The sequence below is a fragment of the Salmo trutta genome, chromosome 4 (assembly GCF_901001165.1).
Source record: "Salmo trutta chromosome 4, fSalTru1.1, whole genome shotgun sequence".
Classification (NCBI taxonomy): Eukaryota; Metazoa; Chordata; class Actinopteri; order Salmoniformes; family Salmonidae; genus Salmo; species Salmo trutta.
Window position 1 is genome coordinate 1,298,097 of NC_042960.1, and position 15,270 is coordinate 1,313,366.

The 15,270-nt window shown below is 46.3% G+C and overlaps 1 protein-coding gene across 1 annotated transcript; it reads left to right on the forward strand.

Annotated features, from left to right (window-relative positions):
- The first annotated feature begins 584 nt into the window (after window positions 1-584).
- On the forward strand, window positions 585-15,270 carry LOC115190229 (uncharacterized). The gene is made up of 6 exons (XM_029748721.1): window positions 585-779; window positions 4,674-4,766; window positions 5,242-5,510; window positions 5,842-5,975; window positions 6,238-6,397; window positions 14,688-15,270. Exons 1-6 carry the CDS (start codon window positions 743-745, stop codon window positions 15,087-15,089), a joined length of 1,095 nt encoding a protein of 364 aa, XP_029604581.1. The 5' UTR covers window positions 585-742; the 3' UTR covers window positions 15,090-15,270.

Below are 15,270 nucleotides of genomic sequence, written 5' to 3' on the forward strand. Positions count from 1 at the left end.
TCTCTCTGCTCTCACTCATCAGGGTCAGTGACTTGGGACTGATTCTGTAATCAAACAGCTTTTGGCCCAAGATGGTGTTTCTTGCTGCACTCTTCCCCACTCCACTCAGACCAACCAACACCAGTTTTTAGCTTCTAAAAGCAAGAATAAGTATATGAGAGAAGAGTTGTGTTCATTGTTCAGTAGGCAAGAATTTACAAAAGAAGAGTTGTTACAGATGTGAGGTGTATGCAATGTATTAGACATGGGAAAGATGTAGAAGAAACAAACAATTGTTATATGTGTTATTGTGAAAACTATATCTGGTACAACAGCCTGTTTGAAAGGCAATAACACCTACATTAAAATGTGGGAGAGAGAATAAAGTACCTACACACTGAGCTGATATCAGTTTTCAGGTAAAGGTTCAGCTAACTGAATTGGATGACATTTCCCCTAGACACTGATCTAAGGTTAGTTTTCCCTCAATAGTTACAGTTGACCTGTTTTGCGTGTTCGAGTATGTAGCTATCCTAATGTTTTTAGGCACAAAGCATATTTTAACAAGGTATCATGAACCAGGTATAGCCCATTGACAGTATGTTTGACTGTCATCCTATTTGACTGTCACCCTCCTTCCCCTACAGGTGTGACCCAGAAACAGAATGAGGCCAACGGGAAACTGGGGACTGTCCAGACGGTGGGTAACCTCTACCGGGTCCGTCTGGCCACCGACAACCCTACGGGATTATGGGAAATCAGCATGAACTCCAACCAGCCCTACACACTGAAGGTCACGGGTGAGTTACCATCGAGATACGTCTGTTCTATTAAATATGTGTGTTATGTTCATGCTCACCACTAGATGGCAGCCTTGATACACATAGAGCCCAGACCTGGGTTTAAATAATCAAATCAAAAGTGTCACATGCACCAAATAAACTCAGCAAAAAAAGAAATGTCCCTTTTTCAGGAGCCTGTCTTTCAAAGATAATTCGTAAAAATCCAAATAACTTCACAGATCTTCACTTCAAAGAGTTTAAACACTGTTTCCCATGCTTGTTCAATGAACCATAAACAATTAATGAACATGCACCTGTGGAACGGTCATTAAGACACTAACAGCTTACAGACGGTAGAAAATTAAGGTCACAGTTATGAAAACTTAGGACACTAAAGAGGCCTTTCTACTGCCTCTGGAAAAACCCAAAAGAAGGATGCCCAGGGTCCCTGCTCATCTGCGTAAACGTGCCTTAGGCATGCTGCAAGGAGGCATGAGGACTGTGGCCAGGGCAATAAATTGCAATGCCCGTACTGTGAGACACCTAAGACAGCGCTACAGGGAGACAGGGGCGGAGAGCTGATCATCCTCGCAGTGGCAGACCACGTGTAACAACACCTGCACAGGATCGGTACATCCGAACATCACACCTGCGGGACAGATACAGGATGGCAACAACAACTGCCCGAGTTACGCCAGGAATGCACAATCCCTCCATCAGTGCTCAGACTGTTCATAATAGGCTGAGAGAGAATGGACTGAGGTCTTGTAGGTATGTCGTAAGGCAGGTCCTCACCAGACATCACATCACCGTCAGCAACGTCGCCTATGGGCACAAATCCACCGTCGCTGGACCAGACTGAGGACTAGCAAAAAGTGCTCTTCACTGATGAGTCGCGGTTTTGTCTCACCAGGGGTGATGGTCGGATTCACGTCTATCGTCGACGGAATGAGCTTTACACCGAGGACTGTACTCTGGAGCGGGATCGATTTGGAGGTGGAGGGTCCGTCATGGTCTGGGGAAGTTTGTCACAGCATCATCGGACTGAGCTTGTTGTCATTGCAGGCAATCTCAACGCTGTGCGTTACAGGGAAGATATCCTCCTCCCTCATGTGGTACCCTTCCTGCAGGCTCATCCTGACATGACCCTCCAGCATGACAATGCCACCAGCCATACTGCTCGTTCTGTGCGTGATTTCCTGCAAGTCAGGAATGTCAATGTTCTGCCATGGCCAGCGAAGAGCCAGGTCTCAATTCTATTGAGAAGTCTGGGACCTGTTGGATCGGAGGGTGAGGCCTACGGCCATTCCCTCCAGAAATGTCCGGGAACTTGCAGGTGCCTTGGTGGAAGAGTGGGGTAACATCGCACAGCAAGAACTGGAAAATCTGGTGCAGTCCATGAGAAGGAGATGCACTGCGGTGCTTAATGCAGCTGGTGGCCACACCAGATCCTGAGAGTTACTTTTGATTTTGACCCCCAGTCACATGTCTGTGGAACTTGTTCAGTTTATGTCTCAGTTGTTGAATCTTGTTATGTTCATACAAATATTTACACATTAAGTTTGCTGAAAATAAACGCAGTTAATAACAGAGAGAGGACATTTCTTATTTTGCTGAGTTTACAACGTGTGTAGGTAGACCTTACCATGAAATGCTTACTCATGAGCCCTTAACCAACAATTCAGAGTTTTAAAAAGTAAGTAAGAAAAAGCAAGAACAACAACTGGTTCCGTGTCAATGTTTAGGGGTAAAGGTTAGTCGAGGTAATTGAGGTAATATGTACATGTAGGTAAGGGTAAAGTGACTATGTATAGGTAATAAACAGAGTAGCAGCAGTGTATGTTTGAAATCTATACCATTTGAAATAATTGTAATACCATTTCAAATCAATTTCAACTTTGAACCCAGGTCTGCCAGAACCATATTGAGAATGGAGATAATACAGCCCTCATTCCCTGGAAGACAGGCTGATTTCCTGGTTATGGTACAGAGGTCCCTACGGGGAGTTTGTGTTGCTGTTGAACAGGACAGACATAGTCTCCTCCACTGTGTTTGTGTGCCTGGTCTCATAGACTTGACGTAAAATAGTAAACGTAAATCCGGGACACTCAGATTAGTATTATACAGTTGAAGTCGGAAGTTTACATACACATCAGCCAAATACACAATTCCTGACATTTAATCCTAGTAAACATTCCCTGTCTTTGGTCAGTTAGGATCACCACTTTATTTTAAGAATGTGAAATGTCAGAATAATAGTAGAGAGAATGATTTATTTCAGCTTTTATTTCTTTCATCACATTCCCAGTGGGTCAGAAATTTACATACACTCAATTAGTATTTGTTAGCATTGCCTTTAAATTGTTTAACTTGGGTCAAATGTTTTGGGTAGCCTTCCACAAGCTTCCCAAAATAAGTTGGGTGAATTTTGGCCCATTCCTCCTGACAGAGCTGATGTAACTGAGTCAGGATTGTAGGCCTCCTTGCTCGCACACGCTTTTTCAGTTCTGCCCACAAATGTTCTATAGGATTGAGGTCAGGGCTTTGTGATGGCCACTCCAATAACTTTACTTTGTTGTCCTTAAGCTATTTTATCACAACTTTGGAAGTATGCTTGGGGTCATTGTCCATTTGGAAGACCCATTAGCGACCAAGCTTTAACTTCCTGCATGAAGTCTTGAGATATTGCTAAAATACAGCCAAATAATTTTCCTTCCTCATGATGCCATCTATTTTGTGAAGTGCACCAGTACCTCCAGCAGCAAAGCACCCCCACAACATGATGCTGCCACCCCCGTGCTTCACGGTTGGGATGGTGTTCTTCGGCTTGCAAGCCTCACCTTTTTTCCTCCAAACATAATGGTCATTATTGCCAAACAGTTCTATTTTTGTTTCATCAGACCAGAGGACATTTCTCCAAAAAGTACGATTTTCGTACTATTGTTTGTACAGATGAACATGGTACCTTCAGGAGTTTGGAAATTGCTCCCAAGGATGAACCAGACTTGTGGTCTTGGCTGATTTCTTTTGATTTTCCCATGATATCAAGCAAAGAGGTGCTGAGTTTGAAGGTAGGCTTTGAAATACATCCACAGGTACACCTCCAATTGACTCAAATGATGTCAATTAGCCCATCAGAAGCTTCTAAAGCCATGACATCTTTTTCTGGAATTTTCCAAGCTGTTTAAAGGCACAGTCAACTTAGTGTATGTAAACTTCTGACCCACTGGAATTGTGATACAGTGAATTTTACGTGAAAAAATCTGTCTGTAAACAATTGTGGGAAACATTACTTGTGTCATGCACAAAGTAGATGTCCTAACCAACTTGCCAAATCCATAGTTTGTTAACAAGAAATGTGTGGAGTGGTTGAAAAACGAGTTTTAGTGACTCCAATCAAAGTGTATGTAAACTTCCCACTTCAACTGTATGCTATGCTTGTTATAGTTACATAAGACAGAAGGTTTCTTAATGCAGAAACAAAAGGAGGATGAATGTTTGGTCGTGGTGGATGGGTGGGTGTATAACGCAATCGTCTAGAATCCCTAAGGTTGCTTGTTCATAATTCATCAGGAACAATTTTAGCAACTTAGCATGTTAGCTAACGCTTCCCCTTACCTTAATCCTTTTAGCTAACTCATTACCTAACCCTAACCTTAACTCTTTTAAATCATGTACAAATATGTCAAAAAGTATTTGAACCCAGGTCTGTTAGAGCCATAAGAGAAGGGAGAGAATACAGCCCTGACTGACTGACTGTGTGTGTGTGTGTGTGTGTGTGTGTGTCTGTCTGTCTGTCTGTCTGTCTGTCTGTCTGTCTGTCTGTCTGTCTGTCTGTCTGTCTGTCTGTCTGTCTGTCTGTCTGTCTGTCTGTCTGTCTGTCTGTCTGTCTGTCTGTCTGTCTGTCTCCAGGTCAGAGTACCATTGCCTTCGTTTATGACTTTGTGGAGACCTTGGAGGGACCTCACCCAGGATACGCCCTCATCTCTGGCCATCCAAAAGCAGGTAAACACTACACCATCATCTTAAAATCATTATCATATCAAGCAGGTAATCTGTCAATCACAATTATACTAAGGCGACATCATGGCTACATCATCTACATGAATACAGCTGCCACTTCATTAAAACCGTTAGAGGCAGATGATCATTGCGCACGTCGTTTTTCTCACTGGGAGAGGTTTTGCACTCATCACTGCATTCTCTATCAGAAAGTAGGCTGGTCCTCCTTGATGTTGTGTAGGTAGAAACAATGAATTATGTTCATTTATAAAGCCTACTTTATCAAAGTCATAAAAAGCCATTAATTGTAATTTGTAATAATTGATGTGAACCTAGAACAGTTACATAGCCACACCCTTCAAGATAATTTTCCTCCTCTCTCTCTCTCTGTGTTTTTCTCTCCCTACCCCTACACTCGTCCTCCTCTCTCTCTCCCTCTCTTTCCCTCCGTTCCTCCTCTCTTCTCTCCTTCTCCCAGGTATGCCTGCCATGCTGTTGGTATCAGTGTTGGGCAGAAAGGGCCCAGCCTCTGTCAAGGTGGCCAACGTTGCCTTGGTGACAGTGTCAGTGTCAGAGGTCGTAGGCGGGGCCCTGGAAGACATGGGCAACGGGGACTTCCTGGTTACGGTAACTAAGGTCCCTGCGGGGGAGTTTGTGGTGCTGTTGAACGGGACAGACGTGGTCTCCTCCACCGTGTTCCAGAGACAGTCCACCACTCAGATGTCCGTCTCCAAGGTTACCATCAAGGTAAGTGATGATGACACACTTCCTGTTTACATTGAAAAACGGCTTTAATTTGTAAATTACGAAGGAGTCTATATTGCACGTTGGGATAGTGTTAGACAAAAACCATGGTCATAGACATCTATAGACAACATCAGAAAGAAAAAAGTGACTGACTATTACTCCCTAAACATGTAGTACTGTGGGCCCTACTTACAAATTGCAACATGGACTTTCTAAGCACAGAAATGTGTCTCTGTAAATGGGTCAACAAACAAACTGCACATTAAAAAAGTGGACCTCACAACAACTCCTCAACAATTCCTCTTTCTTCTTCTTCTTCTTGTCTTTTCAGGCCGTGGTGGACAGAAGCATGGAGCCTGGTAAACCCTTCACCCTTCCCTTCACCATCATGACCGACGCCACTGAAGGCAGCTACAAAATCAGTGCCAGAAATGACCGAGAATTCAAAATGAACGTCCCTGGCAGGTAGGGATCAGGTCTGGAATATCCTAAGACTAGTCCCAGATCTGTTTGTTCTGTCTTGCCAACTCCTATGGTCATTGTCACGTGGCACATTGACCATAAGCGTTGGCAATTTAAGCACAAACAGATCTGGGACCAGGTTATCTGGTTAAAATTTGCTTCTTCTCCGCTAGCAAAATGACTCAACATTAATTATTATTGTCCTCTCTTGGCATCATTTGTATTGACACTTAATGCTAACCCATTGCTGATGCTAACTTAACAGCATCGCTGTGACCACCGGAGGAAACTCCATAGGGGAAATTACCATCACGGTGCCCGCCAACACACCTTCGGGAACAGATGTCACCTTAACCATCGAGGCTGTGGCCCCCGGGGCGTCCGACTCCAACTACGCCGTCCTGCGCCTCTCTATTGTCACCAAGGTACCCTCAGATATATGTACAGATAGACATAAATATATTATCCTGAACAAAAACAAACGCAACATGCAACAATTTTAAAGAGTTACAGTTCATATAAGGAAATCAGTCAATTGAAATAAATTCATTAGGCCCTAATCTATGGATTTCACATGACTGGGAATACAGATATGCATCTGTTGGTCACAGATAACTTAGGGGTGTGGATCAGAAAACCGGTCAGGATCTGGTGTGACCATCCATTTGCCTCAGGCAGAGCGACACATTTTCTTCGCATAGAGTTGATCAGGCTGTTGATTGTGGTCTTTAGAATGTTGTCCCACTCATCTTCAATGGCTGTCTGAAGTTACTGGATATTGGCGGGAACTGGAACACGCTATCGTATATGTCGATCCAGATCATCCTGTCACGTCCTGGCCAGTATATAAGGTTAATTGTTTTGTAGTTTGGTCAGGGCGTGACAGAGGGTATTTGTTTTATGTGGTTCGGGGTGGTGTGTTTGTGTAAAGGGTGTTTGATTTAGTATGTCCGGGTTTTGGTTTATGTCTAGGTAGTTCTATGTGGAGTCTAGTATGTCTGTTTCTATGTCTGGTGAATTGGTGTTGGGACTCTCAGTTGAAGGCAGGTGTTTTCTATCTGCCTTTGATTGAGAGTCTCATAAATGAGGGTGTGTTTGTGTTTGTGTTTTGTGGGTGATTGTTCTGTGTAAAGCACTATGCTTTGCCAGACTGTTTTGTTGTTCGTTTGTTAGTTCTAGTAGTTTTGTTATTTTGTATTCAGTTGTTTTTTGTAAGTTAATAAATCTAAATATGAGCATTCACGTACCTGCTGCATTTTGGTCCTCATTCACCAACGACAGCCGTGACAGAATCACCCACCACCAAAGGACCAAGCAGCAGGAGAACAGCATGGATGGATGGACATGGGCGGATTTAAGGAGGTTCGTGTCCAGGGCTATGGAAGAGTTAAGGGAACCCGAGAGGCAGCCCCAAGAAATTTTTGGGGGGGGGCACAAGGGCTGTGAAGAGGGGCAAGGATGGAGCCCCAGGCCAGCTCCCCGCACTAGCCCTGAGGTACGTGTCTCCAATCTGGTACGCCCAGTACCAGCACCCCGCACCAAGCCCAAGGTGCGTGTCCCCAGCCCCGCCAGTCAACAGTCGTCGGAGCTGCCCGCCAGTCAACAGTCGTCGGAGCTGCCCGCCAGTCAACAGTCGTCGGAGCTGCCCGCCAGTCAACAGTCGTCGGAGCTGCCCGCCAGTCAACAGTCGTCGGAGCTGCCCGTCAGTCAACAGTCGTCGGAGCTGCCCGTCAGTCAACAGTCGTCGGAGCTGCCCGTCAGTCAACAGTCGTCGGAGCTGCCCGTCAGTCAACAGTCGTCGGAGCTGCCCGTCAGTCAACAGTCGTCGGAGCTGCCCGTCAGTCAACAGTCGTCGGAGCTGCCCGTCAGTCAACAGTCGTCGGAGCTGCCCGTCAGTCAACAGTCGTCGGAGCTGCCCGTCAGTCAACAGTCGTCGGAGCTGCCCGTCAGTCAACAGTCGCCGGAGTGGTCAGACTGCGCTGAACTGCCGGAGTGGCCAGACTGCGCTGAACTGCCGGAGTGGCCAGACTGCGCTGAACTGCCGGAGTGGCCAGACTGCGCTGAACTGCCGGAGTGGCCAGACTGCGCTGAACTGCCGGAGTGGCCAGACTGCGCTGAACTGCCGGAGTGGCCAGACTGCGCTGAACTGCCGGAGTGGCCAGACTGCCCTGAACTGCCGGAGTGGCCAGAACTGCCGGAGTGGCCAGAACTGCCGGAGTGGCCAGACTGCCCTGAACTGCCGGAGTGGCCAGACTGCCCTGAACTGCCGGAGTGGCCAGACTGCCCTGAACTGCCGGAGTGGCCAGACTGCCCAGACTGCCCCGAGCTGACAGACTGCCCCGAGCTGACCGAGTGGCCAGACTGCCCTGACCTGCCAGAGTGGCCAGACTGCCCAGACTGCCCCGAGCTGACAGACTGCCCCGAGCTGACAGACTGCCCAGACTGCCCCGAGCTGACAGACTGCCCAGACTGCCCCGAGCTGACAGACTGCCCAGACTGCCCCGAGCTGACAGACTGCCCAGACTGCCCCGAGCTGACAGACTGCCCAGACTGCCCCGAGCTGACAGACTGCCCTGACCGCCCCGAGCTGACAGACTGCCCTGACCGTCCCGAGTTGCCAGACTGCCCTGACCGTCCCGAGTTGCCAGACTGCCCTGACCGTCCCGAGCTGCCAGACTGCCCAGACAGCCTGGAACGGCCTGAGCCGGAGCCGCCTCCAATATAGGTGGGTTGGGGAGGGGGGGTGTAGCACAGTGCCGTCGTTGACGGCAGCCACCCTCCCTTCCCTCCCTTTAGTAAGGGGGAATTTTCTTTTGGGTATTGTTTGGGGGTAATTTTTTTTGTGTTAAGGTGCTTCTGGGGTAGCACCTTTAAGGGGGGGGTACTGTCACGTCCTGGCCAGTATATAAGGTTAATTGTTTTGTAGTTTGGTCAGGGCGTGACAGAGGGTATTTGTTTTATGTGGTTCGGGGTGGTGTGTTTGTGTAAAGGGTGTTTGATTTAGTATGTCCGGGTTTTGGTTTATGTCTAGGTAGTTCTATGTGGAGTCTAGTATGTCTGGTGAATTGGTGTTGGGACTCTCAGTTGAAGGCAGGTGTTTTCTATCTGCCTTTGATTGAGAGTCTCATAAATGAGGGTGTGTTTGTGTTTGTGTTTTGTGGGTGATTGTTCTGTGTAAAGCACTATGCTTTGCCAGACTGTTTTGTTGTTCGTTTGTTAGTTCTAGTAGTTTTGTTATTTTGTATTCAGTTGTTTTTTGTAAGTTAATAAATCTAAATATGAGCATTCACGTACCTGCTGCATTTTGGTCCTCATTCACCAACGACAGCCGTGACACATCCCAAACATGCTCAATGGGTGACATGTCTGGTGAGTATGCAGGCCATGGAAGAACTGCGCCATTTTCAGCTTCCAGGAATTGTGTACAGATCCTTGTGACATGGGGCCGTGCATTATCATGCTGAAACATGAATGGCACGACAATGGGCCCCAGGACCTCGTCACGGTATCTCTGTGCATTCAAATTGCCATTGATAAAATGCAATTGTGTTCGTTGTCCATAGCTTATGCCTGCCCATACCATAACCCCACTGCCACCATGGGGCACTCTGTTCACAACGTTGACAGCAGAAATTAGCTCGCACACACAACACCATACACATGGTCTGCGGTTGTGAGGCCAGTTGGACGTACTGCCAAATTCTCTAAAACAACATTATGGTACGGCTTATGGTAGATAAATTAACATTCAATTCTCTGGCAACAGCTCTGATGGACATTCCTGCAGTCAGCATGCCAATTGCACTCTCCCTCAAAACTTGAGGCATCTTTGGCATTGTGTTGTATGACAAAACTGCACATTTTAGAGTAGCCTTTTATTGTCCCCAGCACATGGTGCACCTGTGTAATGATCATGCTGTTTAATCAGCTTCTTTATATGCCACACCTGTCAGGTGGATGGATTATCTTGGCAAAAGAGAAATGCTCACTAACAGGGATGTAAACAAATTTGTTCACAACATTTGCGAGAAATATGCTTTTTGTTTTTGTATTTCTGTGATCTTTATTTCAGCTCATGAAATATGGGACTAACACTTTACATGTTGAGTTAATCTTTTTGTTGTATAGAACCCTGTGTGTGCATTCTAATGAGACATCACAATGGGTGTAGAAATGTAAGACAGTAGAGGTATAGATAAAGATACACTAGAGAGCTGAGAGGCCTATATGGGCCGTCTCCACTGTATGGGCCGTCTCCACTCTATTGGCCGTCTCCTCTCTATGGGCCGTATCCACTCTATGGGCCGTCTCCACTATATGGCCTGTCTCCACTCTATGGGCCATCTCCACTCTATGGGCCGTCTGCACTCTATGGGCCGTCTCCACTATATGGGCCATCTCCACTATATGGCCTGTCTCCACTTCCAAATAGCCTCCTTTCCTCATCTCTTCTCCCTCAACATCATGATCACGGTCTCTCCTCTTTCTCTCTCTTCTTTCTCTCTCCTCTCTCTCTCAATTCAATTCAAGGGGCTTTATTGGCATGGGAAACATATGTTAACATTGCCAAAGCAAGTGAAGTGGATAATATACAAAGTGAAATAAACAATAAAAATGAACAGTAAACATTACACTCATAGAGGTTCTAAAAGAATAAAGACATGTCAAATGTCATATTATGTATATATACAGTGTTGTAATGATGTACAAATGGTTAAAGTACAAAAGGGAAAATAAATAAGCATAAATATGGGTTGTATTTACAATGGTGTTTGTACTTCACTGGTTGACCTTTTCTTGTGGCAACAGGTCACACTGTGGTATTTCACCCAGTAGGTATAGGAGTTTATCAAAATCGGGCTTGTCTTCAAATTCTTTGTGGATCTGTGTAATCTGATGGAAATATGTGTCTCTAATATGGTCATACGTTGGGCATGAGGTTAGGAAGTGCAGCTCAGTTTCCACCTCATTTTGTGGGGCAGTGTGCACATAGTGTCACAGCTGTCTTCAGGAAAGGACCAAAATAAAGCAGAGTTAGTGTTCGTCATCTTGAATTTAATAGAAAGAACACTCTACAAAAACAAAAACAAGGAAACTGACAGCCAACAGTCCTGTCAGGTGCAACCACACTAAACAAGAAACAATTACCCACAACCCCAAAGAAAAACACACACTCCTATATAGGACTCCCAATCAAAGGCAACTCAACACACCTGCCTTCAATTGGGAATCCTAATCACCAACACAACCATTCACACACACAACAACCCTGCCACATCCTGACCAAAATTAATCCAATTGCTCCCTCTGCTGGTCAGGATGTGACACATAGCCTGTCTTCTCTTGAGAGCCAGGTCTGCCTACGGCGGCCTTTCTCAATAGCAAGGCTATGCTCACTGAGTCTGTACATAGTCAAAGCTTTACTTAAGTTTGGGTCAGTCACAGTGGTCAGGTATTCTGTCACCTTGTACTCTCTGTTTAGGGCCAAATAGCATTCTAGTTTGCTCAGTTTTTTTGTTAATGTTTTCCAATGTGTCAAGTAATTATCTTTTTGTTTTCTCATGATTTGGTTGGGTCTAATTATGTTGCTGTCCTGGGGCTCTGTGGAGTGTGTTTGTGTTTGTGAACAGAGCCCCAGGACCAGCTTGCTTAGGGGCTCTTCTCCAGGTTCATCTCTCTGTAGGTGATGGCTTTGTTATGGAAGGTTTGGGAATTGCTTCCTTTTAGGTGGTTGTAGAATTGAACAGATCTTTTCTGGATTTTGATATTTAGCGGGTATCGGCCTAATTCTGCTCTGCATGCATTATTTGGTGTTCTACGTTATACACTGAGGATATTTTTGCCGAATTCTGCATGCAGAGTTTCAATTTGTTGTTTGTCCCATTTTGTGAATTCTTGGTTGGTGAGCGGACCCAGACCTCACAACCATAAACGGCAATGGGTTCTATAACTGATTCAAATATTTTTTGCCAGATCCTAATTGGTATGTCGAATTTTATGTTCCTTTTGATGGCATAGAATGCCCTTCTTGCCTTGTCTCTCAGATCATTCACAGCTTTGTGGAAGTTACCTGTGGCACTGATGTTTAGGCCAAGGTATGTATAGTTTTTTGTGTGCTCAAGGGCAATGGTGTCTAGATGGAATTTGTATTTGTGGTCCTGGTGACTGGACCTTTTTTGGAACAACATTATTTTGATCTTACTGAGATTTGCTGTCAGGGCCCAGGTCTGGCAGAATATGTGCAGAAGATCTAGGTGCTGCTGTAGGCCCACCTTGGTTGGTGACGGAAGCACCAGATCGTCAGCAAACAATAGACATGTGACTTGTTGTTTGTGTACATGGATTTTATAATGTCGTATTTTTTTCCCCCCAACACCACTTTCCATCAATTTGTATAGCAGACCCTCATGCCAAATTGAGTCAAAGGCTTTTTTTAAATCAACAAAGCATGAGAAGACTTTGCCTTTGTTTTGTTTTGTTTGTTTGTCAATTAGGGTGTGCAGGGTGAATACGTGGTCTGTTGTACCAGGGGTGGGGTGCATGGGGTGGGCAGGAGGGGCATAGGTCTGATCTGAGGGGGCCTAAATGGGGTGTGGGCATGGTTGACTTGGGGGGGGGGGGGTGTTGATTGGTTGGGGTTGGGGTGGGGGTGTGTATGTGGCTGGTGTTGTGGTCTGGATGTAGGTCCTCTCGGCGTGTGTCCTCTATGTGTACTTCCAGGGGGGGGGGGGTCCCACAGGTCCGGGAGTGTGTCTCGCTGGTCTGGGTGGGATGTCTATTGATCTGTTTCTCCTATGTGAAGTGTTGAGGCTGTGTTTAAGAGTGATGTCCTTCGGAGTCCGGGCGAAGGTGGGCATTGCTGCCTTGTATAGGTGGACCTGGTCATAAAGGCTGTTCAAGTCCAGGGTGGAGTGGTGGACCAGGTAAACATTTGGTTTTGAGGCACAGTCATGGGAAATACTTGTGTTTACCCACTGTATGATAGCAGGGTGGAAGTATTTTTGTGGTAGCAGGGTGGACCACTTGTGCATTGGGGAAAGATGAAGAAGATTTTTCAATCACTCCCTTCAGTGCTGTGGCAACCCTTTCCTGCTGTGTTCTCAGGTCAATTGTGCCTGTGTGTATTATTATGTGGCTAGGTGAACCTAGTTAGTCCTCAAACAGAAGTTCTAGGGCGCGCTGGGTGTATGGACACCAGAGTTTAGAGACTGTGTGTTTGGAAAAAGTGCATTTTCTTCTATATATTTCCCATTTGAATCCATAAGGAGTACAATCTGTGTCTTTCGTGTCCTCAGTGGGTGTGGGTGTGGGGGGGTTGTCATGGGTGTGGGGGGGTTGTCATGAGGGCTATCAGGGTGGCTGACGGGGGGGGCTCAGAGGGGGTGAGATCTCCTGGGCTTGGGGTTCTTCATTTGTCTGTTCTGTTGTGACGTCGACGCTATGGTCAGGGTCTGGGGTGGACTGTTTTGCTGTGGTGTCGAGACTTTTGTTGGGAGCTGAGGTTGTTCTGCTGTCTTCTCTGTGGTGGCCACCTCTCTAGTGGGTTGTTCTCTGTCACCCGCCATCCTCCTCACCCTCTCCTCCAGCAGTCTGATTCTCTCCTCTAGTGCTCTGTTCTTCTCCTGCTCTTGCTTTTATATTGTTGAAGTTGTCTCACCACAGTCCAGAGTGCAGATATATCTCTTTCCACCTCCAGCTCTCTGGGTCTGGTTAAGGGGGTGTTGTTGTGCTGGACTGTTGTCTGGGTCTGTGCTGACTGGAGTGTAATCACCTGCTGTTCCAGCTCCACCTGCCTTACCTCCAGCTGGGTAAATGTATCCTTCATGTCAGTGAGCGGGTAGTACTCTGTGCTGGGTGGTTGACCTTCCTCTTGGGGTTGCTCGTCTGTGGGGTTATATAATAAAGAGGTCTGGTCTGACCCGCTCGGGGTATCTTTCTCAAGGGAGAGCTTCTCCTGCTGGGCGAATTCTTTGATTAGGTGAAAGTCCAGCTGAAACTGTTTGGGGTTGCCCTGTACCTGTTCCAGACTTATAGAGATTTATATTAGCTGACTCAGAGTCCTCGTTGTCTAGTATCTTGATTTTCCACCCCTCAATAACACCCCCCCTCTTAACAGAGGGGTAGTGTGTTAATATAGCACTGTGCCATGCCAGGGGGTGGTTTGTATGGAAGATGAGGTTGCTGATGTTCCCATTTTTATAGTAGTCAGCAAAAAGTGTCTCTTGATTTTCCACAAGGAGCTTAATTTTGGGATCTTTTCTTGCCTTTTCATTCTTTACATACACAGTAATGTCATGTATTTTTCTTCTTGGCTTTTGGAAATAAAATATAGCTTCAGACTAAACATTACTCACTCAGTTCCAGGTTGGATGGTGTTTCAGGTTTCTGTTGATTTCCAGAACATTTGCTGTATAGCGTTGGAATAATAATATTTGGTATTTGTAAGCCTTCCAGGTGATTCCGTAATTCCGTCCAAAATCAGGTTGTAGGTTTTGAGTTTTGATTTGGAGTGAAGGTTATGTTGTATAGGGTAGCATCCTGCATATGTTCCTGACAAAAAAATCCAAGTTTATCTAACTCTAAATCTATCTTTTTTTAAGAACATGCTGAAAAATGCAGGAGCTCATCTGATCATGACCTCTCTCTCTCTCTCTCTCTCTCTCTCTCTCTCTCTCTCTCTCTCTCTCTCTCTCTGTGTGTGTGTCTCCCCCCCAGGTGACAGATTTCACCCCTCCTCAGTGTGAGGTGGTTAGCGTCTCGGTGGTCGACTGCCCAGCAGACCCAGCAGCCTGCAGCTCCGCCTTCTGGCAGCTCTCTGCCAACCTGACCGATGGCGTTAACGGCACGGGGATCACCAGCCTCAGACACCGCCAGGGAGTGGGCAACCTCACCCACACGGACCTAAAGCAGACGGTTGTTGCAGCAGCGTTCAACGCTTCGTGCTGCTCTCTGACAGTGGAGCTGGTGGCGGTGGACAAGGCCATGAATGTCGGCACCTGTCGGTTTTCCATCGTCCGCAACGCGGGACTGCCCTCCATCGCTCTGTCCCTCCCACTGTTGGTGTGTCTGCTGGTCTCTGCCTTCTTCACTACGTCCCTCAGAGACTTACTTATCTGATCTAATGCTGCGTTAATAACCAAGTGGGAAGGTGGATATGACCCGTTGTGAGGTTGTAAATACCTGTTGGATCGCAGACATTGCATTGCATCAACAATGGTTCGTGTGACAAAGCCAACATTTAAATGAATGTCACTTTAAAAGTTGCCAACAGTACTCTCTCTAAGCACTTTCTCAACAT

Excerpts from the sequence above, each read along its gene's own strand:
- LOC115190229 (XM_029748721.1), top strand. The coding sequence starts at position 743 with ATGAACTCCAACCAGCCCTACACACTGAAGGTCACGG. Across the intron at positions 5,511-5,841 it reads TCTCCAAGGTTACCATCAAG|GCCGTGGTGGACAGAAGCAT; the intron begins GTAAGTGATGAT and ends TTGTCTTTTCAG. Across the intron at positions 6,398-14,687 it reads GCCTCTCTATTGTCACCAAG|GTGACAGATTTCACCCCTCC; the intron begins GTACCCTCAGAT and ends TCTCCCCCCCAG.